General features: G+C 35.8%; 1 protein-coding gene across 1 annotated transcript in view; it reads left to right on the top strand.

Annotated features, from left to right (window-relative positions):
* LOC120530958 (solute carrier family 25 member 36) overlaps window positions 1-26,244 on the top strand; it is a 59,048-nt gene that overhangs the window by 18,325 nt on the left and 14,479 nt on the right. Inside the window, exons 2-4 of the mRNA XM_039755811.1 lie at window positions 11,112-11,282; window positions 11,851-11,928; window positions 19,171-19,271. Coding sequence (XP_039611745.1) covers window positions 11,112-11,282; window positions 11,851-11,928; window positions 19,171-19,271 — 350 coding nt within the window. The remainder of the gene's footprint in view (window positions 1-11,111; window positions 11,283-11,850; window positions 11,929-19,170; window positions 19,272-26,244) is intronic.

Genomic DNA, 26,244 nt, shown 5'->3' with positions numbered 1-26,244 from the left:
CGGAGGATATTTGCGCTTTACGCTAACAATTAATAGTTAGGTTCTAAGAAAAATCTGCGAATGACTGAGTCCGCAAACCCTGAACTGCGACTTTGTGGGGGTCTATTGTATTCTGTGTGGCGATCCCTGCCTGTGCCTCCTCTTAGTGCGGAGGAAGTCAGTTTAAGAAGCGCATAGTGATTAAAAACTGTCGGGAATATTTAACACAAAGCATTTAATGTGCTACATTAACTTGTGATAGGGTTTGAGAAAATCTAGTAAATTAAACATTGATATTAGGGTGAAGTTTAGTTTACAACATTCTATAGGGTGGGCCATTTATATGGATACACCTTAATAAAATGGGAATGGTTGGTGATATTAACTTCCTGTTTGTGGCACATTAGTATATGTGAGGGGGGAAACTTTTCAAGATGGGTGGTGACCATGGTGGCCATTTGGAAGTCGGCCATTTTGGATCCAACTTTTGTTTTTTCAATAGGAAGAGGGTCATGTGACACATCAAACTTATTGGGAATTTCACAAGAAAAACAATGGTGTGCTTGGTTTTAACGTAACTTTATTCTTTCATGAGTTATTTACAAGTTTCTGACCACTTATAAAATGTGTTCAATGTGCTGCCCATTGTGTTGGATTATCAATGCAACCCTCTTCTCCCACACTTCACACACTGATAGCAACACCGCGGGAGAAATGCTAGCACAGGCTTCCAGTATCCATAGTTTCAGGTGCTGCACATCTCGTATCTTCACAGCATAGACAATTGCCTTCAGATCACCCCAAAGATAAAAGTCTAAGGGGTCAGATCGGGAGACTTTGGGGCCATTCAACTGGCCCACGACGCCCAATCCACTTTCCAGGAAACTGTTCATCTAGGAATGCTCGGACCTGACACCCATAATGTGGTGGTGCACCATCTTGCTGGAAAAACTCAGGGAACGTGCCAGCTTCAGTGCATAAAGAGGGAAACACATCATCATGTAGCAATTTCGCATATCCAGTGGCCTTGAGGTTTCCATTGATGAAGAATGGCCCCACTATCTTTGTACCCCATATACCACACCATACCATCAATTTTTTGTTCCAACAGTCTTGGAGGGATCTATCCAATGTGGGTTAGTGTCAGACCAATAGCGGTGGTTTTGTTTGTTAACTTCACCATTCACATAAAAGTTTGCCTCATCACTGAACAAAATCTTCTGCGTAAACTGAGGGTCCTGTTCCAATTTTGTTTTGCCCATTCTGCAAATTCAGTGCGCCGATCTGGGTCATCCTCGTTGAGATGCTGCAGTAGCTGGAGTTTGTAAGGGTGCCATTTGTGAGTAGCTAATATCCACCGAAGGGATGTTCGACTAATGCCACTCTCCAGTGACATGCGGCGAGTGCTACGCTGTGGGCTCTTGCTGAATGAAGCTAGGACAGCCACTGATGTTTCTTCATTAGTGACAGTTTTCATGCGTCCACATTTTGGCAAATCCAACACTGAACCAGTTTCACGAAACTTAGCAAGCAGTTTGCTAACTGTAGCATGGGAGATGGGTGGTCTCGTAGGGTGTCTTGCATTGAAATCTGCTGCAATGACCTGGTTACTGCGTTCACCAGACATCAACACAATTTCTATCCGCTCCACACGTGTTAACCTCTGCGACATGTCAATGGCTGTAAACAAAGAGAAACTTGTAAATAACTCATGAAAGAATAAAGTTACGTTAAAACCAAGCACACCATTGTTTTTCTTGTGAAATTCCCAATAAGTTTGATGTGTCACATGACCCTCTTCCTATTGAAAAAACAAAAGTTGGATCCAAAATGGCCGACTTCCAAATGGCCACCATGGTCACCACCCATCTTGAAAAGTTTCCCCCCCCCTCACATATACTAATGTGCCACAAACAGGAAGTTAATATCACCAACCATTCCCATTTTATTAAGGTGTATCCATATAAATGGCCCACCCTGTACTTTAATGAGAAAATAAACTATGAGAATAAAGTGGAAATGTCAGCTTTAATCTCGACATAAGCGTCAAGATTAAGGTGGAAATGTTGAGAATAAAGTGGACATGTCGACTTTATTCTCGCCATATAGTTTTTTTTGTTTTTTTTTCTTTTTCTTTACTGTGGCCCTAATACGCTTCCGTAGGGCTATACCACAAATAGCATTATAAATGCAAGTTGCAGTTTTATTCTTTATGTATATAGCTTAGCTTGAAGCAAGGTCCACATTAATGCAGTTTGCCTAAATAATAGTTCAGTTGGTAAAGATGTCATCACCAAGTTGCACTTGTTGTTTTAATTTGGTGAATACTGTGTAATGCACCTGGGCCTGAAGTCTTAAAGTAATAGTGCAACTATCAGTAATAATACTATTATTTATTTATTATTATTTAAATATTATGCTGTTTAATGATGGTAAAGTTGTTTAAAAAGTCACTTTAATGTGTCAGTGAACAGAGATTGTTAACATTAACAGAAAGTGTAGTTGGTTTACAAAAAATATTTACTATTTTTTTTCTAAGACATGTTCAGTGCAATACATCCTTTGACAAGCGCCTCTGAATATTTTACTAAGTCTAAATGCCTCATTGGATGGTTGAAAATATAGTCAAGATTTTAACTGCTATATTATTTTTTACTTTTGTTTTTATTTATTTTTCTGTGGTTTGTGTTAACAGAAGATGGCAACAAAAATGAAGGATAGTGTTGATGGAACAAACATTGAACCTGCTTTTTTGCATTAAGGGGTGGGGAATGAAATGCTTCCTCTTGAATTAGGGGAGGCAAAACAATCTGTTCCTGATTGGGGAGAAAAGAAAGGGAAGGAATTGATTGCATGAAATAAAAACTCATACGTTAGCCTAGACTTTCACTAAGTCAGACTGAGTAAGGTCCCATCAAATCTGGATTAATGGGATTTTTCTGTGTATTATACTGTTTTATCCTGTCTCAAATGCATCTGTTTCGTACAAGTAACACACATTCTGATTATTTTACTCTGAAACATCAAACCTTTGAGGGCCTCCTATTATTCCCCATGCCATTTGCTGCTGTTAATTGAATGCCTGCCTATTTATTTTTGCAAACAGCCAGGCGTTCAGCAGATTCGAAGAGAGAGGGTGAGAATCTCTCTATTCTGATGTGCTGACGCACATTACTAATACTCATAATTGCCTTGTCTATTGAATCCATTTAAGCAATTCTGTAGTATTTATAGATTTGGAATAAAAAATAGAAATTATTTGTTGTCGGCAGTCTTTCATGTCAATTTAAGTCCTAGAACATTTTTTTTAATATATATGTGTAAACAGTCCATGTGGCCAGATAGTAAGCACTTAATTTTATTCTATGATAAACATGGCTGGATGGGTCTGAGGATTTCTAATTTTTGAGAATTAATTAGTGCAATGATTTTAAAAAGGGTATATGAATTATTTGCTTATTTTCATATATCATGTAACAACGTTTTTATGTATTCTGTAATTTGAAAAGGACCAGTTACAACCAAGGAGTAGCCAGTGTTGAGCTTCTTTGCCTGGTGGATTGTTGCCTTTTAGTGTGACTTGTATGTAGTAGAGAACTGTATGGAGAAGAGCAGCAAGCATAGTGCACTCTTGGAGGTATATTTTGAAATCTGTGGGTAGATTGTAAACAAGCAGGGCAAGTAAGAATGCCCAAGAATGTCACCACTTAAAAAAAACACTTGCAAGCTGCGATTTTGTTAAGAAGGGTATATGTTACCAAGTATGTAATGGCCAGAATTTGCAAGTGCCTCATTTACTGCTTAAGTTTTTTTTATCATGAAATCATAACTGTACATTAGTTTTTCTGAAAGTGATTTTGCTTTAATTTGTTTGCTATTGAAGTTGTATTTACATTTTTTTTCTTCTTCAAAGGGTGATAAAATGTTATTTAGCCTGGAGTGTCCAAACTTAGGATGTTACTGTAAATATAGATATCTATAGATGTCTACATATAACTATGCAGTAATACACACAAAAAATTGAGAAAACATTCATGCATAATGCAAGTGTAAAAGACTAGTGACTTCATTTAGACTTTCAATTTTGAGTCTTTGTGTTGTAATATACAGTACATAGGAATATTTAAGAAATTTAATATGATTTTGAGGCTTGATAATATAGAAGATCTAGACCAAAGTTGTATCATCGGGGTGTTTTTATTACTATTGTACAAGTGGACAAGCCTGTTGTCAACAGGTAAAACATTGTATTCATGATAATAAATACCAGGTTAGATTGAACAGGTGCAAATGTTATACATAAGTGCTTCGGTTTGTGCTTTTTACATTTTTTTCTTTCTTTCGAAACCTAAATGGTATATATACACACAATGTATATATTTTTGTAGTTTGCCCAGCTTTTATTTTTCATGAGTGTGTACGCTCATTCTGAAAAACGATTTGTGATTTTTCTAGCTACCAACTGCGTAAACAGCTTTGATGGAGTAAGCACAAAGCAAAAATTGTCCAAGGTTCTGGTTCTTAGTCTGGAGCAAAGAAGGACTACAGTAATCCCTTGCGGTTTCGCTCTATCGCGGATTTTATATGAAAGCATAACTAAATATATAACGCGGATTTTTCGCTGCTTCGCGGGTTCTGTGGACAATGTGTCTTTTTACTTCCTGTACATGCTTCCTCAGTTGGTTTGCCCAGTTGATTTCATACAAGGGACGCTATTTAACCCACCCTGGATCCGGAAGTTCTGTCTAACTATAGACCCATCTCTAATCTTCCATTTCTTTCTAAAGTTCTGGAAAAAATAGTTGCAGTACAACTTCGTGATCATCTCAAACTGAATAATCTGTTTGAAAAGTTTCAGTCTGGTTTTCGCCCTGGCCATAGCACCGAAACAGCCCTGGTCAGGGTTACAAATGACCTTCTGATGTCAGCAGATACTGGTTCTCCTTCTTTACTCATTCTCCTTGACCTGACAGCTGCTTTTGATACAATTGATCATAATATTCTTCTTCACCGTCTGCAATACAGCCTTGGACTTTCAGGAACTGTTCAAAATTGGTTTACATCTTATTTGACCGGTAGAACTGAGTATGTCGCACTTGGCAGCAAAATCTCACACCCATAATGTTACCTGTGGTGTTCCACAGGGCTCTGTGTTGGGCCCCATCCTTTTCATCATTTATATGCTCCCCCTTGGAAGTGTCATTAGCAGACATGGTTTTTCTTTTCATTGTTATGCCGATGACACTCAGCTTTATCTTAGGACTACTCCCACCTCCTCTACTGCTCCTCTGCCAACATCTACACTGACTATTTGTTTGGAGGAAATAGAGGCATGGATGAGGCTCAACTTTCTTTAGCTAAACAGATCTAAAACAGAAGCCATTTTAGTTGGCACACCACACCAGCTTCGTTCCACTACCATCACCAGTATCACCTTTTCTGGAAAAAAGATACCTCTTTCTACATTTGTTACAAACTTGGGTGTTAAAATGGATTCTCAACTAACTTTTGACACCCACATTAAACATCTCTGTAAGTCATCTTTTCACCATCTCAGGAACATTGCTAAACTCCGTCCAACAATTACCCTGGCAGATGCAGAGAGGCTTGTCCATGCCTTTGTCTCATCCAGGCTGGATTACTGTAATGCGCTCCTCATTGGGATTCCTGGCAAGAGTATCCAGAGACTCCAGTACATTCAGAACAGCTGCCAGGATCCTGATGAGGGTGCAAAGCATGACCACATCACTCCTATCTTGAAAACCCTTCACTGGCTCCCTGTACCACTTAGAATTGAGTACAAGGTTTCCCTCCTTACCCATCAGTGCATTTATGGATCCGCTCCCCTGTATTTACAGGAACTCCTTATCCCTCATACTTCCTCGCGCACCCTCCGCTCTGTGCATACCAACACTCTTCAAGTTCCCAGAACTAAACTTAGCAGTATGGGTGATAGAGCCTTTTCTTCGGTGGCGCGCGAGGCTGTGGAATTCCCTCCCCGACTACTTGAGAGCCCCACAGTCGATTGATGCCTTCAAACGAAACCTAAAAACTTATCTTTTTAGAAAGGCTTTTTGTTAAATTATTTCTATAGATTTTTTTGTTTGTTAATTTTATTCTTATTTTGTATCACTTTGAGATTGTTAAATACAAAGCGCGATATAAATAAAATCTATTATTATTTTATTATTATTATTTGGCGGATGACTGAGAAGCTAACCAATCAGAGCACGCAGTTAAGTTCCTGCTTGGTGAATGCAGTGTTAACCAGGAAGTCTCGTCTTGCTCATTCAGCATCAACGTGTTTCGCTGTGTAAAGAGTTGTGCTCTTTTGTGTTTATCTTTGTGCATAGTCAAGCCCTTCATTATGGCTCCAAAACGATCTGCTACTGCTTCAGGGGCCGTGCCCAAGCGCAAACGGAAGATGTTAACGATTGCCGAAAAGGTAAACGTTTTGGATTTGTTGAAGGCTACGATTCTTATTTTATTTAAAAAGTAGGAAAGGAATATAAGATCTACGGCCGCAGTGTCCTTTTAACCAGGGTGCAAAACAAGTTGTAAGTGGATGTAATAAGGCAGTATTGAAGACTGCCAGAAGAACAACAACGGCAGTGCTACACAATCGCCTGAAGTGGCTCCTTTAAGGGCTGTAACGCTCTCCTTTGTTGTGCAGTAAAATTAAACTCATTGTTATCGGACAAGTCATCGTGTCATTGTTGGTGAGTAACCATAATTAATTTTCTACTTACAGTACTTAGTGCATGTACGTACGTTTAGTGTCACTGTACACACACATTTACTGTATACTATTTTTGTTGCATTGTACGTATTTATTGCTGGTGGAATGTCTATCGTAATGGCTGTAACGTGATATCGGAGACACTCAATATCTTTAAAATAATATTTAGGTTTTACTGTATATAAACAGTTTGTTTATATACATAATTTCAATGAATCTTACCTAATATCTAAGAGAATACAAAGGGATTATGCTGTATAACTCTGCGGGGAATATTTATAAACAGTGTGGGAGAGTTTATAAGGGCTTAAAATATATAAAAATAACCATACAAACATATGGTTTCTACTTCGCGGATTTTCACCTATCGCGGGGGGGTTTGGAATGCAACCCCCGCGATCGAGGAGGGATTACTGTACTTGCTTTTAGAAACTGATGTGATATTCTCCACATAGAATAAAATAAATAGTGAATGAAAGGATGGTTTTTACTGTGATATCTACACTTAGGGGCTATATCTCAGTTAATGTTGTCAGTAACATATTTGGAGCAGAACTTGTGGGTGTCATTTGGTCAGAAGACTTTTTGTAAGCAGCTGTCGAAATAAAAGACAATGATGCATTTCAGTAGCACTTTGTACAGGTTTTTTTTCCATTCTTTTGAACTTTTGATTTGGTATTAATTCTAACCTATCCCTTTTTACTTATTGCCACATTTTCTTAGAGTTGTTAATACAGTGGAGATTTAGATTTGGCATCTTAATGGATAGTTTCAATTTTTATCCTCATCTGTAATTGATATCCTTTTATGTTGGTATCAGTTGATCAGGTTTTTTGAAGGCTAATACCAATCACCGATTTCATGTTACTGGATAGGCTGAATATGTTTTTGCTTATTTAGGCACATAAGATTTATGTCCTATATTAAAGTGCCAACTTTGGTATTTTTATAATTTAAATTATAGACTACAGGGGGGTATTCCAGAAAGCTTGGTTAACTTACCATTTGGTAAATCATAACCTCTGGGTTGATTTACCCCAAACCCGCATACCATGAGTATGTCGGTTCCAAAACACCTGAGAAGAGTAAGTTCAATCAACCTCCTACTGGTTACCCAGAGTTAATGCGCGTGCACCGTGCATACATAAAGACGTTTTCAATGGATCGCCGAGTTCACGAGTCCAAATGGAAGATCAAGGAGAAAAAAAGCTAGCGGCATATTTCACAGAGGTGGAGTTGGAGGTGTTAATGCAGGCGTTTGAAGAATTCAAGCCTATCATAATGAAAAAAAGTAATACGGCTGCATCGGCTAAAGAAAGAGAGTTGGCTTGGCAAAAAATAACGGACAGAGTAAATGCGTGAGTGTATTAAATTGCAAAATTGACATCGCCTCCCTTTTATTATACTGTAAAATAATGAAACACCCCTTCCGCACCCTTTTCACTGTTCAATCACTTTGAATGCATTCACTTTTCCTGCCATTCATTTCTTTAGGTTAAAATAACAATGTGTATTGACTAGGAATATATGGTTTCTTATTTAATAAGGTGTAATCCGTCTGGATGCAGAAGAACTTTGAGCCAAGTCAAAATGAAACATAAAAACATACTGCAAAAAGGTAATAGTTGATTACACGATCACTGAACTATTGATTAAACACGATTTAGTATATTCTGTCTGTCATGTAGCTAATAGAAAGCAAGCTGAAGCCCGTCTAACTGGCGGGGCCCACCACCACCTCCCCTCACCCCATCTGAGGAGCTGGCTCTGTCCCTTAATAAAGAGCGACCAGTGGTTGCTGGCATTCCAGGGGGCACTTCGTCACACACACCATGCACCACAAGTAGCATGGTGAAATGTAAGTTACCACTATGATTTGTTTTCATTATATGACTTAAAAAATTACTATCTCTGTCACTTAAAGGCTTCTTCAACATGCTTAATGTTTTTATGCAGGCTGACTTTATTGAACTTTATTGAACACAAAATCCAGTTCTTACCTGCACATTGATACTATGAATAGATTTCCTATTAACATAGTCTCCCTCATTCATTGAAGGAGCTTTAATAGGAATGTGGGTGCCGTCAATGCACCCAATTACATTTGGAAACCCTGAAATAGAAAGTCATATAGGGAAGTATCAAGTGTGTCTGCAGGATGAATACATCTATAGATATAAATAGTATGACTACATATTAAATATGCGTCATGAATTTTACTACAAAGGACAAACCTGCCACTCTGTGGAATTCCTCTTTAATTACACGCAGAGGTTTATGGCCAGGGAACTGTACAAACGTGTGTAAGAAGTGTTTCAGTGCCAGACATACTGTGCGAACGGCTCTACACACAGTTGCCTTTCCAACATGCTCTGCATCGCCCACACAAAAAATGCCCTGAGGCAAAAACCGAAGTGCTATGCACAGAATGTTTTCTGTGCTAAGCGCAGACCCGCGGTTTGTGACATGTGCAATATGCGGTGCCAAGAGATGGGTCAAGTAAATTAACGATTCTTTTGAAAACCGATAACGCTCTTTTAAAAAATCATTTGGAAATGAAAAGACATCAATACGCGGTCTTATTACTCTCTCCCGGCAGAAAAAACCTCGGATAATTTGTGCTTCCACGTCCACAGGATCGTCATCAAAAGGGCACGCCATGCTCAGTAACCTTCTGAAACAAACTTACCCTGGAACATAACCTGCTCGGTGGCAGGTTATCTTCAGAGAGTAAGCTGCTATGGTTACATACATACCCAGAAAGTTACCTCCGTTTTTGGAACCGAAAGTTGAGGTTATCCACTAACTTACCCTTAAACTTACCCGGGTATGTCACATAACCTGCTTTCTGGAATACCCCCCAGGTGTTAACTGCATTTTTTAAAAACAAAATTAATTTTGTAGGCTTATTGTACAGAGACCATAAGTTCTAAAATTAATAAAATTTACTTAAAATACTTTTAATGTACAAAAGCATTTATCCATAATACATACAATTTTAAAAATGCTTTTCATAATTACAAGCTGTCATTTTGTTTAATTTCTTCTGTTGTGTATGTATCTGAAACAAAGGCTTAAATTAAAAAATAGTTTTCACTATTTTTCTTACAACAATAAATATCTGTATAAAGTGTTTCACAATTAATTAGCTGATATTAGGAATTAAACATTGCTTAAATGTAAATAATAGTGGTGGTAATAATTAGTGGTGGTCAAAGTGGCCCCTACTCACTGAAGCACTGAGTGCCGAGAAAAACGCTATATAAACGTAAAGATATTTTATTATTAAATATACATGCATTTGTATAATTCTTTTTAATTACTAATTGCACTACAGCTTTTGTTTGCTGTTTGAAAAAACTGTATAAATATAGTAAATATATATTTCATTTTTTCTTCAGTGTACCAGCTAGACATGCCTAATTCTTGATGTTCAATTATAAATATGGATTACCTTTTAAATAATGCAGTACTTGTTTCTTACTGAAATGTATACTGTATGACATGCACAAGCAAATAATAAACATGGTACAAATCTTTTAAAAAGTCACACATGTAAAAGCTAAAGGACAAAGTAAAATGGTCTGAAATGCATGAAAGTAGCTTTTCCTGCCATTTTGTATTATTGCACAGGATGACTTCTCCAATTCCTTTTTCTCAGTTTTTTTTTCCACTTTCTGTAACATAAATGCTAATATTCCAGTTTTCTCTTACTCTTTTCTCAAACTTGCTTTGACTTACTGCTGTTTGCTTACATTACAGGAAATTTGCTATCAAAAAAATATGCTGGCTCAACTGCTGTATTACCTTGTGCAAAGGAACACTAACTAATATACTGTACAGCTTAGAAAATAAGAGGCTAAAAAATCTTTTTTTTTTTGTGATCTGCCAGTTTAATAGTCACCAATCGAGTCTTTTGTAGTGAAAATCAGCTGATTTTAAATTTATTTATTTATTTGTATTATCTATTTTTGTCTCAATATATATCTATTAAAAAATTGCTGTGTTAGTGCAACATAAAAGGTTTACAATAATTCATTAAGTATTCACAAAAATAAGGTAGTTAGATGCACTGAGGGATTTCCTTTTGGAGCCCACTTCGAGGTAGGTGTTGTGTATGTGTTTGTTTTCACCTAGTTCTCTATTGAAAATGTTTGTTTATCTACAAGAACCACTTGTTATAGTGCTGGAATACATATTAAGAAAATCTAAAAATTGTGTGCTTTTTTTTTTTTTTTTTGTGCAAAAAGGAAATGGTCTGCTGAAGACTTAGTGATGACACATACTGTAATATGCCGAAACAATGAGCTTCTGGCAAGGATCTCTCTCTAATAAATAAGGATGTATGACTGTTTTTCATTTCAATATTTTATTTTGCTTTGTCTTAATGTAGATGTGGGGGCACTGTTGGTGCAATCATCACATGTCCATTGGAAGTTGTAAAAACAAGACTGCAGTCTTCGTCTGTCACTCTTTACATCTCTGAGGTTCAGCTTAGCACAGTAAATGGACCAAGTGTTAACAGAGTGGCTAGGGTGTCTCCTGGACCACTCCACTGCCTAAAGTAAGCATTATTTAATTATAAAATAGTATAGAAGAAATAATCAATTTTGCTTTCTGTTTTCTTGATATGTGGTCTTGGGTAGAGGGAATTAGTAAAGTCAGTTATATTTTATGTCCCTTATACAGTATTTGCGAAGTTGTATATTATTGTTGATTTATATAATTAATATTTTTTAAGTTACATTTTTAGAAATGTGTTATTAATGGCATGCTGGCAGTGGAAGTAACATTGTTGCTTTGTGCTGCTTTAATATTGATTCAGGGTTAGTTGAGGGGTCCACTTCAGTGTTAGCATATTCTCTGTGTTTATGTGGGGCTTTTGCAATTGACAGGTTCATCTAATTGATTGAATACAGTAAATCACAGCCTATTAATTGATATTACTTTAAATAGATGGATATATGCACTGATAATAAATATGAGCCCTCTGTATTTAACTGTTATCAATCACACTTGATGTCCTGTAGTGGTGACTAGAGTTGAGAGCTAATATATTAGGTACCTTATTAATGTGATGAAAGTCCTCTTAATAAAATGTATTGAGTATTTAATATCTTCTGACGTTTAAGGCGAATACTGGAAAAAGAAGGTCCTCGCTCACTTTTTAGAGGATTGGGACCTAATCTCATTGGTGTGGCTCCTTCAAGGTAAGAAACGCTTCTTAATGATTTTGTGTGTATCTAACTGCACAAGAATATTTTTACATTTTGCCTGTAAACATTAACAGATATTCAAGATATAATTTAAAGCTCAGTCTGCCATTTAGAGATGTTTGCTAAGTATAAGCCCAAAGCCAATTGGCATGGAGTGTTTAGAACATAATCGATTATAGGATAAAATTGAGACTCCATAATGTAAATTTTAGTTTCAAATCTAATGTAATTTCAGTTTTAAATTTCAAATTTTGTCTGTAATATACAATAAATAATGTGTCCTGTGATGAATTGCCACTTTATCTAGGGATGTTTTCTGCCTTACACATGATGATAGAGGGATACTTTCTAGCAATCCTACACTGTTTAAGTAAATGATGGGACACAATTCAACTATTTAAGTCATTTGGAACCACCCAGCCTTTTTTTTTAAATACATATGAGCAAGCTTCTAAAGCAGTTCTTATAAAATTAGCATTGAATTAAAATAAGGAAATGTCTGTCTGCATTTTCATCTGAAAAAATTACATTGTGCATTTTAGCATGCTTTTATCCACATAACATTGTGCTTATTTTAAGATGCCTGTGAGGGACAGCACACTTTCAGCAGGGGTTCATTTTTTTGTGTTGTGTGAATGATGATATTAATTATAGTTTTAGTGCATTTTTTTAGTTTAGGCATTTTAGTCATTTTCCAATTTGTGTTTGACTCCTTTTATTAAGTAGGAGTGATGAAAGGTAGTCTGAAAAATACATACATTTGTGGCTGCTTGAAGAAACTTGCTATCATTATATAGAAGAACTGTTTCCTGTTGACTGGCGTATGGATGTCTTAAGCCTTCTCCTAAAAATCTATTAACCATATCTTAGTTATATAAATATCTGTGAAAAAAGCGCAACTAGGAAGAAGGATCCATCCATAGCTACTGTGGTTGTTAAGAAATACAGTTGTGCTTGAAAGTTTGTGAACCCTTTAGAATTTTCTATATTTCTGCATAAATATGACTTAAAACAACATCCGATTTTCACTCAAGTCCTAAAAGTAGATAAAGAGAAGCCAGTTAAACAAATGAGACAAAAATATTATACTTGGTCATTTATTTATTAAGGAAAATGATTGAATATTATGTATTTGTGAGTGTCAAAAGTATGTGAACCCTTGCTTTCAGTATCTTGTGTGACTATTGCAGCAATAACTGCAACTAAACTTTTGCGGTAACTTTTGAAAAATCTGATGTTTTAGGTCATATTTATACAAAAATATAGAAACTTCTAAAGCACAACTGTAGAGTGACCCTTGGAGGAGATCATTTTTTCTTCAGCCTTGCTTTGAATAATTATTTCTAACGGGGAAGTACACACCATTCATTTATTATAAGGCTAAATTACTTAATTTCCCTTTATTTTACGAATTTAATGACTTCATCCTCCTTAGTTATTCTCCATAGTATCATGCCATTGGTAGATGGAAGAAGTTCTTTGAAATTCTTAAAATGCACGAGTAATACCATAACTCTTCAACCTTTGAAAAATATTTAGAGGTTTATGTTGACACAAAATATTTGTCACTTAAGCAATGCAAAGAAGCTATCAAAAAACATAAAATGCTAGTTTATATGGTAGAAACTGTTGAATATAAATCAAGGAATGTTATGCTTAGACTTTACTCTACTGGTTAAAAGTTTTGGAACACCTCCCATTTTCCTTTTTTTTTTTTTTTTTTTCTTTCAAATTTAATCAGTTGAAATGCAACGAGTGACCTAAAATGGAGAAATGGTAAGCAGTAAAATGCCGGAGGTTTTAACTTAAAGTTTAGGTTAGCGAAACTGAAAAAGGCAGTTTTAGAAGATTACAAATGGGCCTTCTTCAGGGAACAACTATCTTACAACATAGATGACCAGTAGCAATTAAAGTAAATTAAGCCTTGCAAGTTTAGGCAAGCAGTTTGCACAGGTGTCCCAACCTCTGTTTGTCACTTAAAAACCCTCTGTCCTTCTTAAAGCTGAGTTGGAACAGACTGTGTTACTACTTGGCCAGTATTAGAATGATAATAGCAAGTTTTGAAGGGTCAGCAGCTTGCATGATTGGCACCTTGCAGTGCAACAGCTTCAAGAACAGCTTAACAGTTCAAGAGCAACTTAACAGTAACAAAAAAGAAGTCATGCTTTCTACTTTGAAGTGAAAAGTTTGTGCTGCAGGTTTGACAGAACAAGTGGTAGTAAGAAAGCCATTCTTTAAAAGACAAAATAGGGCCTTGAAATACTGGCTATGGACTACTGCAGACTGGACAGATCTCAAACAATTTTGCTTCCCCAGCATCTGATTTTTTTTGAAGTGTTGTGCTCCTCTGTGCCAAGTATAATACTTGATGAGGCACCAAGTGAAAGAAGAAAAGCTGATTTAATAAGGTGTGAACTTTACATTTTGTAGCTGAATGAAAATGAATTAAAAAGGGTGTTCCTTGTACAAGTGTGAATAGAAGACTAACAGATTGTTCAAATTTATTCTGGAGTGAGTTTGTAAAGGCTCCTATACAACAGATTGCAACCACAGCTATTAAAAAAAAAAAAAATGTTCAAAATGTATGTAATTTAAAAAAATTTTTAAGAGCATTCTGTGTATTGTCTTGTATAAACAGTCATACTGTATTTATAACATTGTATTGTCTATCTTATGGGTATATAGACCCAAATTTGACTTGTGTAAATACATTTTATAATATTAGCTAAGCTAATATCTAAATATTTAGACTTAAATTAGAGATTTATAAATGGATCAGTCCCTCCATCTATTTTCTAAATCTCCTTTCTTTAATTCTTTCTGGGTTGCATTGAACCTAAACATGGCAGTTTAAAATTTAAATTATTTTTTTAAACGTGAGTATTCCAGTTCAGGGAGTCACAATCTGTTTAGCAAAGTTGTACTGTGCTGTCATAATTATAAAGAGAAGTAGTATGTTATATATGGTACTTTTTAGATCTATCCATTTAATTATGATTTCAGAGAGTGGCAACTTGTTGCATGTTGATTAGTCCTTGCAAGTAGGAATTTCACTTTACCCTGTATATAGGTCAAACCTAGACAAAAATATCAGATGCTCATATTGATAAAAAATCTGCCCTTCTTACTTAGTAAAATTGGTTTGGTAGCTTAAAATACAAATTAAGTTAAGGGTGTTAGCCTTGTACCTTCTTGATAAACATTTTATTAAAATTGCTACTTGTAATTGCAGTATCTTACAAATGTGAGTACACACCTCACATTTTTGTAAATATATCTTTTCATGGGACAACACTGAAGATATGACACTTTGATACAATGTAGTCATTGTACAGCTTGTATTACAGTGTAAATTTGTTGTCCCCTCAAAATAACACATAGCCATTAATGTCTAAACCGCTGGCAAAAAAAGTGAGTACACCCCTAAGTGAAAAATGTCCAAATTTTGCCCAAAGTGTCAATATTTTACGTGGCCATCATTATTTTCCATCACTGACTTAACTCTCTTGGGCATGGAGTTCACTAGAGCTTCACAGGTTGCCACTGGAATTCTCTTCCACTCTTCCATGACAACATCACGGAGCTGGTGGATGTTCGAGACCTTGCACTCCTCCATCTTCCGTTTGAGGATGCCCCACAGATGCTCAATAGGGTTTAGGTCTGGAGACATGCTTGGCCAGTCCAGCACCTTTACCCTCAGTTTCTTTAGCAAGGCAGTGGTCACCTTGGAGTTGTGTTTGGGGTTGTTATGTTTGAATACTGCCCTGCGGCCCAGTTTCCAAAGGGAGAGGATCATGTTCTGCTTCAGTATGTCACAGTACATGTTGGCATTCATGGTTCCCTCAATGAACTGAAGCTCCCCAGTGCCAGCAGCACTCATACAGCCCCAAACCATGATACTCCCACCACCATGCTTGACTGTAGGAAAGACACACTTGTTTATGTACTCCTCGCCTGGTGGCTGCCACACACGCTTAACACCATCTAAACCAAATACGTTTATCTTGGTTCACATTAGACCACAGGACATGGTTCCAGTAATTCATGTCCTTAGTCTGCTTGTCTTCAGCAAACTGTTTCCAGGCTTTCTAGTGCATCATCTTTAGAAGATGCTTTCTTCTGGGACAACAGCCATGCAGACCAATTTGATGCAGTGTGCGGCAAATGGTCTGACCCCCCCCACCTCTTCAACCTCTGCAGCAATGCTGGCAGCACTCATACGTCTATTTTCAAAAGACAACCTCTGGATATGACACTGAGCATGTGCACTCAACTTCTTTGGTCGACCATGGCAAGGCCTGTTCTGAGTGGAACCTGTCTTGGCCACCGTTCTGCAGCTTAGTTTCAGGGTGTTGGCAATCTTCTTATAGCCTAGGCAACCTTTATGTAGAGCAACAATTGTTTTTTTCAGATCCTCAGAGAGTTCTTTGACGTGAGGTGCCATGTTGAACTTCCAGTGACCAGTATAAGAGAGTGTGAGAGCGATAACACCAAATTTAACAAACCAGCTCCCAATTCACACCTGAGACCTTGTAACACTAACAAGTCACATGACACCAGGGAGGGAAAATGGCTAATTGGGCACAATTTAGACATTTTTCACTCAGGGGTGTACTCACTTTTGTTGCCAGCAGTTTAGACATTAATGGCTGTGTGTATATTTTCAGGGGACAGAAAATGTACACTGCTATACAAGCTTTACACTGGCTACTATATATTGTATCTAAGCGTTATATTCAGTGTTGTCCCATGAAAAGATATAATAAAATATTTACAAAAATGTGAGGGGTGTACTCACTTTTATGAGATTACTGTATGATAAGCATTTTATTTAAATTTTATTCTATATGCATTATGGATAAACATTTATTAAAGTAATGCTTTAAAAGGATTTTGTTTATTGTTAGTATTTTTTTTAATGGTCCGTGAACAGTAAGCTTATAAAGTGTAATTTTATTGATAAAAATGAACTGGTAATGCTGTGGCCTTAAGTGTATTATTGTAAAAATATAGAGGATAACACTTTAATATAGAACATGAAGCATATCTTTTGCAGGCGTTTTAGTAAAAAATATTTTATAAAGAAAAAAAAAGTCAGGATTAGAATCTCTGGATTGAATGAGATAGGGCATCAGTAACTGAGTGGAGAATGCATTATTGGAACATCAATAATCAGTTTATTAGAATATATGTAACTTGGATGATGCAGAAGACCATACTGGAATAAGGCTCATGTTTGAAAATAAGATGTGTGAAAGAAGCAAGTGCATTTAGTTCAGAAGCCGGTTTCAGTACAATTATTTATCACCTTCAAATCAACCAAGCTTTTTTGCTAGAAGAGTGCTTTCCTCATCTGTCTGTATGAGCAAAATGCTGCAGTAACAAGCCTGGGGTACTTGCATTGGATTGTTACAACAGATCTTCTTTTCATAAGTTACAGTGAAAGACATAAAATTAACAATGGCAAAATTGAAAATATTCTTCAGTGTTATCAGTGGAGTAGGTTGAGTGAGATGTACAATGGTAAAGATGTACAACTTGATTTTTAATGAAAATAACAATAGCAATATTGAAAGACAGTGGTCTATGGCCTAAGCCAACAAAGGGTGGACAAAACCAAAGTTGTGTTTATGACATGCATAACAAAAGTGTTTTAATACATGTTGGGTGATAAATAGTTCCCTTCTAAGTATTTGCTAACTTCTGAAAAATGTCTTAATTCCCATATTTTATATTTTGGTGATTGAGTATGTCATTTAGATTTGTATAAGGCAAGGTAATGCTGAAAAACCAAATCTTTCTGCCACAAACAAACAGGAGATTAAAAGTATCTAGCACTCTCCGCAATTGGCATTTTATTTTTAAAGCCATAATGTGCCTAAAAATTATTAGCATCAAGGTTTGCCAATCTGATATTCCAGAATTTTTGTGAAACAACCTAAAGATGAAGTGTTTGAGAAAAAAATATACATATATATATTTACTGTTGTGTAAGATATTTGTGACTAAAAAATTTAATCCAGAATTTGTGATTTAGAAAGTATAGCTTTTGTTTGTTAGGAAAGGACAGTGTTTGAAATGGCAAATGAAATGACTTGACTCGAGAGGTGGCTTTTTTTTTTTTTTTTCCTTTTTAAATGAAAATTACTTAAGCGTGATATTGGTGCGTTTTTGATGTATGTGTGTTTTTGACAAATCATTCAGAATATTTAGTGTTTTCAGTGTCCTGTGATTATAATTTGTACTGGGGTTTTTGCATCTGTCCAGTAAAATACATCTTTCTGAATATTGTTTATACAATATCTGTGTGGTTATTGTTATGAGGGTTATTCAAAAAGTAAGAATATAATGCCTAAAAATTTCCTGCAGCGTTAAACTAACAAAAATGAATGTTTGTTTTTTTTTTTAACCATTAACAAAAAAAAATTTAATTTTATCAAGTACAGGCGTTTTATTCTTAAACACTTTTTTAACAACCCTTGTAGTGTGCTGCAGTCTAATGCACATGCATCTTTTTTTTTTTACTACATTTTATACAGAAAGATTAATTTGTTATTTTGTACCAACAATAGACATTGCTAGTTGTTTATGGTCTAACCACCCCACCGCAACAATGTTTCCGACTCCGCTTTGCAGGACAGTCTGTATGATTTATCTTTGATATATCCATGTTACAGAACTGTGCCTGAGATGGCTCGGGAAGGTCCCCAGCATGCCTGTGTTGTAAGTTTCTGCTTCTTCTATGGGCTCAGCTTCTTCAACTGGAATTCATTTCGGAAGTCTTGGCTCTAAATTCAGTTGATTTTATTAAAACAGATTGTGTTCATTACTTTGTAAAACATTTAATTAATTGAACAAAAATTTTATGAAAATCTCAGTACAACAGTTTGTAAATTTACATTTGATTTGTTCCACCAGTTGTGCCTGATTAAAAGGGTGGGTGGAGGGTTGGGCATAATGTGACCTGAAATGGGAAAGCAGAAGATGGGTCCAGTAATACCCATATTTAGTATAGTTTAGTGTAGATTCTGACCTTCATAAATAGTACTTCTAGCCTAACATTATGTGATATACTATGTGTCGAGCCTTAATCGGTGTGACTAAATAAACTAGCAACACAGTTTGTACTAACATATTATGACAAGCTTTGAAATAGATTTTAAAGCTGGATATCTTTTAAGACAGCTATTTTAATCTTAATCACTGTTTGTTTCCTACTGTATTATTCTTCTATAGAGCTATATATTTTGCTGCTTACTCCAGTTCAAAAGAAAAATTGAATGCTATTTTTGAGCCAGATTCTACCCAGGTGCATATGGTATCTGCTGGACTTGCAGGTAAGGATTATGTACAGTTTTATTTTGTACTGCATTGAATATTGTGTACTTGAGTGTGATATTAAATTGTATTTATGCTGAACTTTCATGTCCACAGTCCCTAAATAAGGCACCTAAATTAACTGTAAAAGTACTATATCAAAAAAATTATTTTGTAAAGCAGGTAGTTTGTCTTTTCCTGTAATTTTATGTGCCATTTTTACCCTCCCCTTTTTTTAATACCCCTTCTAAATATGTATATTAAAACAAATAATCTGAAAGTTTGTATTCTAAATTTCAGTATATAGTGCAAGTAATATGTTAAAAGAATCAAATTTTGGTAAATTATTTGTTTATTGTGAAAAATAAAATTGTGGTGGCATGGAATTTTGTTAAACGTGTGTGTATATACATATACAATAATAGGTATATTAGGGTTGGGCCGATAATGGAATTTTTAAATAATGACAATTGAAAGTGAAAATATATATAATATTTATACAATGAAATTACAATGACAATGACCTTGCTTTTACACACGGAAAACATTAAGAATTAATTTTCTACTATTTTTAATTCTAATTTACATTGAGTATTTTTATATTCATTATTACAAAAAAGGAGTGTGATATTTCGTGCTTTCCACATGGAGAGCTTGCTGAAAAAACACATTTTTCATCCTGTGCAAGGGATGCCCACAGCATCAAGTAAAAGCTCTTCACATTTAAATGTTTGTGCATCATGTCACATAAGTTAAAATTATTTAAAGCACAACATTTACTTTTCACCTTTTGTTTTTTTAACTGAATTATCACATATATGAAAAGAATAGAAACGATCAGCACATTATAAAATAACTTGTCATTATTAAGATGCAAATAAAAACAGATGAGCATATAAAGTGTCCTAGTACTCTCAGTGATTTAATAAGATCGCTCAACAAAAAGAAATGCATTTTAGAGACACTCTAACTGCTTAACTACTAAAAAATGTTTTGCTTTAAACACGTAAACTAAATTTACACATCTGAATCAAGTGAACCAACATCGCAGCGTAACTGAAACAGATTTGTGTAGTATGTGCATAGAACTGCACTTGGTAGTGAAAGCTGCTATCTCTGGAAAAGGTCTTATGGACAGACAAGACAAAGATGAACCTGTATCAAAGTGATGGCAAGAGTAGAGTGTGGAGATGAAAAGGAACTGCTCAAGATTCAAAGCAGCCCACCTCATCTGTTAAACATGATTGTGGGGGTGTTATGGCTTGGGCATGTGTGGCTGCTACAGGTACTAGCATACTTATCTTCATTTATGATGTAACTGCTGACTTCAGGTGCTCAATGAATTCTGAACTGTATAGAAATATCTGCTTTTTTTAATATATATAATATGTTTGGGCAGATTTATGGCAGATGAAATTTAATGTCAGTAAATGTAAAGTATTACACATAGGAAGTAAAATCTTAGATTTGAATATACAATGGGAGGTCTGAAAATCAAATGTACACCTTATTAGAAGGATTTAGGAGTCATGGTGGACTCTACGCTGTCAAATTCTCAAATGAAGCCATTAAGAAGGCTAACGGAATGTTAGGTTATATAGCACAATGTGTGGAGTACAAGTCCAAGGAGGTTATGCTCAAGATTTATAATGCACTGGTGAGGCCTCATCTTGAGTACTGTGTGCAGTATTGGTCTCCAGGCTACATAAAGGACATAGCAGTGCTAGAAAAGGTCCAGAAAAGAGTGACCGAACTGATTCCCGGGCTACAGGGGATGAATTATGAAGAAAGATTTAAAAGAGCCTTTTCAGTTAAAGCAAAAGAAGAGTGAAGTGTTTAAAATTATGAAGGAAATTAGTACAGTGGATTTATTTTAAAAGGGATTCATCAAGAACATGGGGGACACCGTTGGAAACTTAAGGGTAAATTTCGGACAAACATTATGAATTTTTTCTTTACACAGGGAACCTTAGACACTTGGAATAAGCTACCAAGAAGTGCGGTAGAGAGTAAGAGTTTAGAGACTTTGAAAACTCGACTTGATGTTTGTTTGTTTGTTTTTTTTGAAGAAATATGGATATGACTGTGTTGGGCTGAATGGCCTGTTCTCTGGTAGCTTGTTCTATTGTTCTTAGAAGGTAACAAAATCATGTGTGTGAGAGAGTGCTTCCCAGCCATCCTTTCAGAATCTGAATTGCATCTTATGTTTCCTCTTTATAATCTGCCTAATATCATCTTGAATGTCACTTTCTTGCTGTTTAAGAAAATATAAAGCCTTAAGTGTAATTATCTCTATATACAACAAAACTATTCACAACTGAAAACAAAATATGAAATTGTTTGATAATATTGAATATCGGCCTGACCCTAATTGTACTTTTTGTATTTTATTGTAATCTGTTTGCTTAAGAATGATAAACTAAGTTCCTCATGTATTGAAAAACACAGGAAATTTGAATTTTGTTTTGCCCCTTGCGGCATTAAATGTATATAAAATACTAATATTAAGTGTTCAGTTAATATTCTAGTCAAAATATTGTTACCTAAATTGTGTTTTTTGCTTTGCATTTCTATTATTGTCAAACTAAAATTGCCTTTGTGGGTAATATGTAAATATTAGAAAAGTTTGTTCAAAATAATATTGCCATATTACATTACACATCCATGGAGCATTTCTTTAGTTTCTCATTGACATTAAATAGTGAGCAGTTATTTAGAATAGTGATTTTGTTTCCTTATTTTACCCCTGGTTAAACCTTTTATTCAGTCTGTTATTTTGTTTCACAGCTAAACGAGCTAAACTGGTAGCTAAACTACCCAGTTTGGTCAGAGCTTGTTCATCTGTTTCAACACATGCTGACATAGTTGGTTTTACAACCAGCAAAATTGTGTTTCTTCTGTTCGTCCATTTCTTGCGTAGGTCTTTAATTCATCCTCTTGTGTAATCCTGAGTGACATTCAAAAGGTGCTGCTAGACCATTCAGTTTAGTTGTATAGACTAATTTTTATCTCAACTACTGTCTAAAATTGATTTTTGTCTGGCATCTTATTTAAAAATTCCACTGCCTTAAAATATGCAAAGTTGTGTGAGAGCATTATTTTGTCATTTTTATTTTCATTTTGCTAGTCATTCATTCCCAACCTAATGACAGAACTATTTTGACATTCATGCTGTTGAAAGAGAATAGTTTAAAACCATCTGCTTGGGGTAAAGCCTTCTGGGATATTATCACCTGACATTACTAAGAGCTCTGAATATTAGTATGAATCAGTCTGAAGGAAAGCTGGAAACTTGAAAGCAAGTTTAAGTAAGAGCCATATTTAATAGTACTTTGAACCATTACCATATTTAATAAAGGACAGGAATCAATTTTCTAGCAAACACTGTTTTATAGTGAGCCATTTAATCACAAACATACAGTAGTTGTATTCTGGTAAGAGTGTATGCTTAGAAAATTTAATATCTTCACTGTGGCAGCTGTACTACTTAATCATTTGTGCAGTGTAAAGGCCATGATGCAATTTTCAAAACACACACATTATCAAGAAGCAGTTTAATTTTAAACTCATAGTCCGGTGGTTAGTACTGCTGTCTTACAGATCCAGTTTCATGGTTACTAATCCCACACCCAAAAATAGGGTTTGAATACTCACAATAAGTAAATATCCGAATATATTCAAACATAGGTTAAAAGCTCTAATTGCAAGTAATGTATATGTATGTTTAATTTGCCCTTGTATAAGTTAGGAAAGCATGCAGCACTTATGTACTGAAGATCCATCACAAAAACAGGATTGTGCATAAAAAGTGGAACTGGGACGCTTGCCTGTTATGCATATATGAAACAAATCCAGAATCTCTTATGATTACTTAAACATGTCAAATGCACTTGTTAGTTTAGCTTCCCCACACTCTGTCTTCCTCTTCTAGCCCTCCACTCTACTGTGTGCCTTTCTGGTTTTTAGGTGCAAAAGATGTAAAGTCAATGCCCATCTATATTTTATACAGTGGCCTCCCATCATAATTGGGACAAAGATTTTTTTTTTTCATTTACCCCTCTGCTCTACAGTTTAAAATTACAAATTACAGTTCAGATGTGAATAAAGGGTACACTGTATAGTTTAAGGGTGTTTTCTACCAGGTGTGACTGAAATGTATGCAGTTGAAGGACTTTTTATACATGGTTACCCCCCCACCCCTCGATTTCAGGGCATCTTAATATGTAGAACAGTTGTTGTTACATGTGTTTGTGCTTACTCGGGTGTGTTTCACTGGTTCATTAGTGCAGGCGTAAGATACATCGGCTTGCATCTGCCATTTGGAGTCTGTAGTTGCTATTGTTCAGCATGAGGACAAGAGCTGTGCTAATGAAAGTCAAAGAAGCCATTATGAGGATGAATAACAAGAAGAAAAACTATCAGAGACTTCAGTAAAACCTCAGAATTACCTAAATCGCCTCTGGAATATCAGTAAGAAGAAAGAATGTGCTGGTGAGCTCAGTAATCACAGAGACTGGTAGGCCAAGGAAGACCTCAACTACTGGTGACAGAAGAATCCCCACTAGGGTATAGAAAAAGCCCCAAACGCCTGTCCAACAAATCAGAAACTGCCTTCATGAAGCAGATGTGTATGTGTCAGATCTGCCTCAGTAGTATCCAGAGAAGACTTCCATGAACAGAAATATAGACTCCACACTGCAGGATGGAAGCCATTAGTTCTAGTTTGTTAAAAAGAATTGTAGAATTCTGGAAAAAGGTCTTATGGACAGACAAGACAAAGATGAAGCTGTATCAGAGTGATGGCAAGAGTAGACTGTGGAGATTAAAAGGAACTGCTCAAGATCCAAAGCAGCCCACCTCCTATGTTATACATGATTGTGGGGGTGTTATGGCTTGGGCATGTGTGGCTGCCACAGGTACTAGCATACTTATCTTTATTGATAATGTAACTGCTGACTTTAGGTGCTCAGTTCTGAGGTGTATAGAAACAATTTTTGCAACGCATACAAGAAAATAGTTTGATGTGCTTTACAGAAAGAACTTGCATACGTTTACTAAGACAAAACTTTTTTTTCATATTACTTGTCTGTAAGGACTACCGTAACTTAAGTTAAAGTCTAGCATTGTGCTTGAAATTGTTGTTACTGAGATCAGATTCATCATTGGGTTCTCAAAGTTCAACTTCAGGGAAAACGCACAAGGGAGCAAACTTGCTAAGCTGTTGAAACTCTTCTGTAATATAGGCCGGTGTCCTCAATGTTGTCTCTGATAACCAGGATTAGGCAGTGTTATAAGAGAATGTCATTTTGTATATTAATGAAATACAGTGCAAATATAGGAAATCCTGAGACACAAGGTTAGGTGGAGTGGATTGAAGTAGGTTTAATGTGCAGTGGAAGAACAGGAGAAGCTTGAGTAAACATATATGGGTCAGTTGTAGTGTGCTTTCAGCACAAGGGCATCTTGATCTGGTCTTAGTCTTATTACCATAAATGCACACTCTCTGTTTGGTTAAGTGTTCTTGCAGTGTGCTCTTGAGCCGCATGCTAGCAGTGTATCAAGACTAGCTGTAGCTGTGAACTGTCATTACAATGTCCATCTTGGAGACAGTAAAGCAGAACATAGTTGTGTAATAGCATAAACCAAATCAAAAGCAGGTCTAACCAAAGGTTGTGCATGCTATTATAATTAGTACCTGCATGTATCATACAGACTGTTACAGGCACAAAAAAACACATGTAAGTGCATAAGTAGAAACTATTACAAAATGTTTAAATCATGAAGTACATGTGTGTATATATGCTTTTTCTATCTACTGTGTAGTAAAACACTAAGGTCTGTATGTCCAGTCTCTCAAAGCAATCTGATTGGCATATGCTGAAGACAGTTGCCTTTAAACACGATCAGTGGACATAAGTCAATTGTGTAATATTGATCAGTTCAAACTGTTGTCTTGAATAATGAAAAAGGGGGATGCCTTATGGTTAACTGTAGCTTATTCTTCTGTATTTGGCAGTGCCATTAAGTAGAGCAAGCATTGAAAGATAATGTGAGATTCTTCTCAGTACTGTGGAATTTTTGCAGGTGTCCTCCAAGTGCATTTTTCACATACGTCCTGCCCTAGTGTGGGTGTGTGTCACCCTGCATTTAGGCTATCCCCCAACAATATTGTCCAACATCTGATGAGATATTATATATGAATTTTAACAAAACTGGGTGTATAAACATTATTAGAATTACCTGTGAATAATCATCATATATAATACGCTACCGTGGCTGTTCGTTTTTCTGTCCAGGATTTTAAATCACCTGTAGCTCACAACTTGGCCTATTGACCTGAAATTTAGTACACACACTACGTGACGTCTGTTATCCACCTTGGGGTGATAATTCACCTCCAAGGTTACTCCTCTTTTTATTTATTTTTTTATTTTATTGTAGAATCAACTCTCGGCAGCAGCCTGCAGGGCGGCCATGCGGTGCATGCATACAGGTGCTGTTCTCACATAATAATAACAACGGAGTTTTTAATAAACATTCAAGTGAATAATATTCACAGTAATCCCACTATATATCTGGAAATGACTGTCATTTTGATTGCATTTTAAAGTAGTGTTTCTTAGAATGTGTGACGATGAATGTTTTAATGAAGTGGTTATTACCTGCTAGTATCGCACTACATAGTCTGGTCTTGATACAGCGCTAGTCGGCGCTAGTACAGTATTATCTCCGGTGCAGCTGACCCATACTGTATGTGGTTATAGTTTAAAAATGATTTTTTTTTTTTTTTTTTTTGTTAAAACCTGTAATTTTATTTTATTTATGCATCAGCACTAACATTTATTAATGCTCTAGTTTATAAGTTTATATAATTTTGTTTTAAATATGACCACAAGAAAACCGTTAGGATGTTTCAGAATGAAAGGTGACGGTTTCATGGAATTAATCTGCTGATTATTGCACACAACCAGATACCTGTATAAAACAAATATT

Source organism: Polypterus senegalus, chromosome 1 (genome assembly GCF_016835505.1).
Source record: "Polypterus senegalus isolate Bchr_013 chromosome 1, ASM1683550v1, whole genome shotgun sequence".
Lineage (NCBI taxonomy): Eukaryota > Metazoa > Chordata > Cladistia > Polypteriformes > Polypteridae > Polypterus > Polypterus senegalus.
Note: the sequence above shows the minus strand (reverse complement) of the source record. Positions and strands in the feature narration are given on the sequence as shown.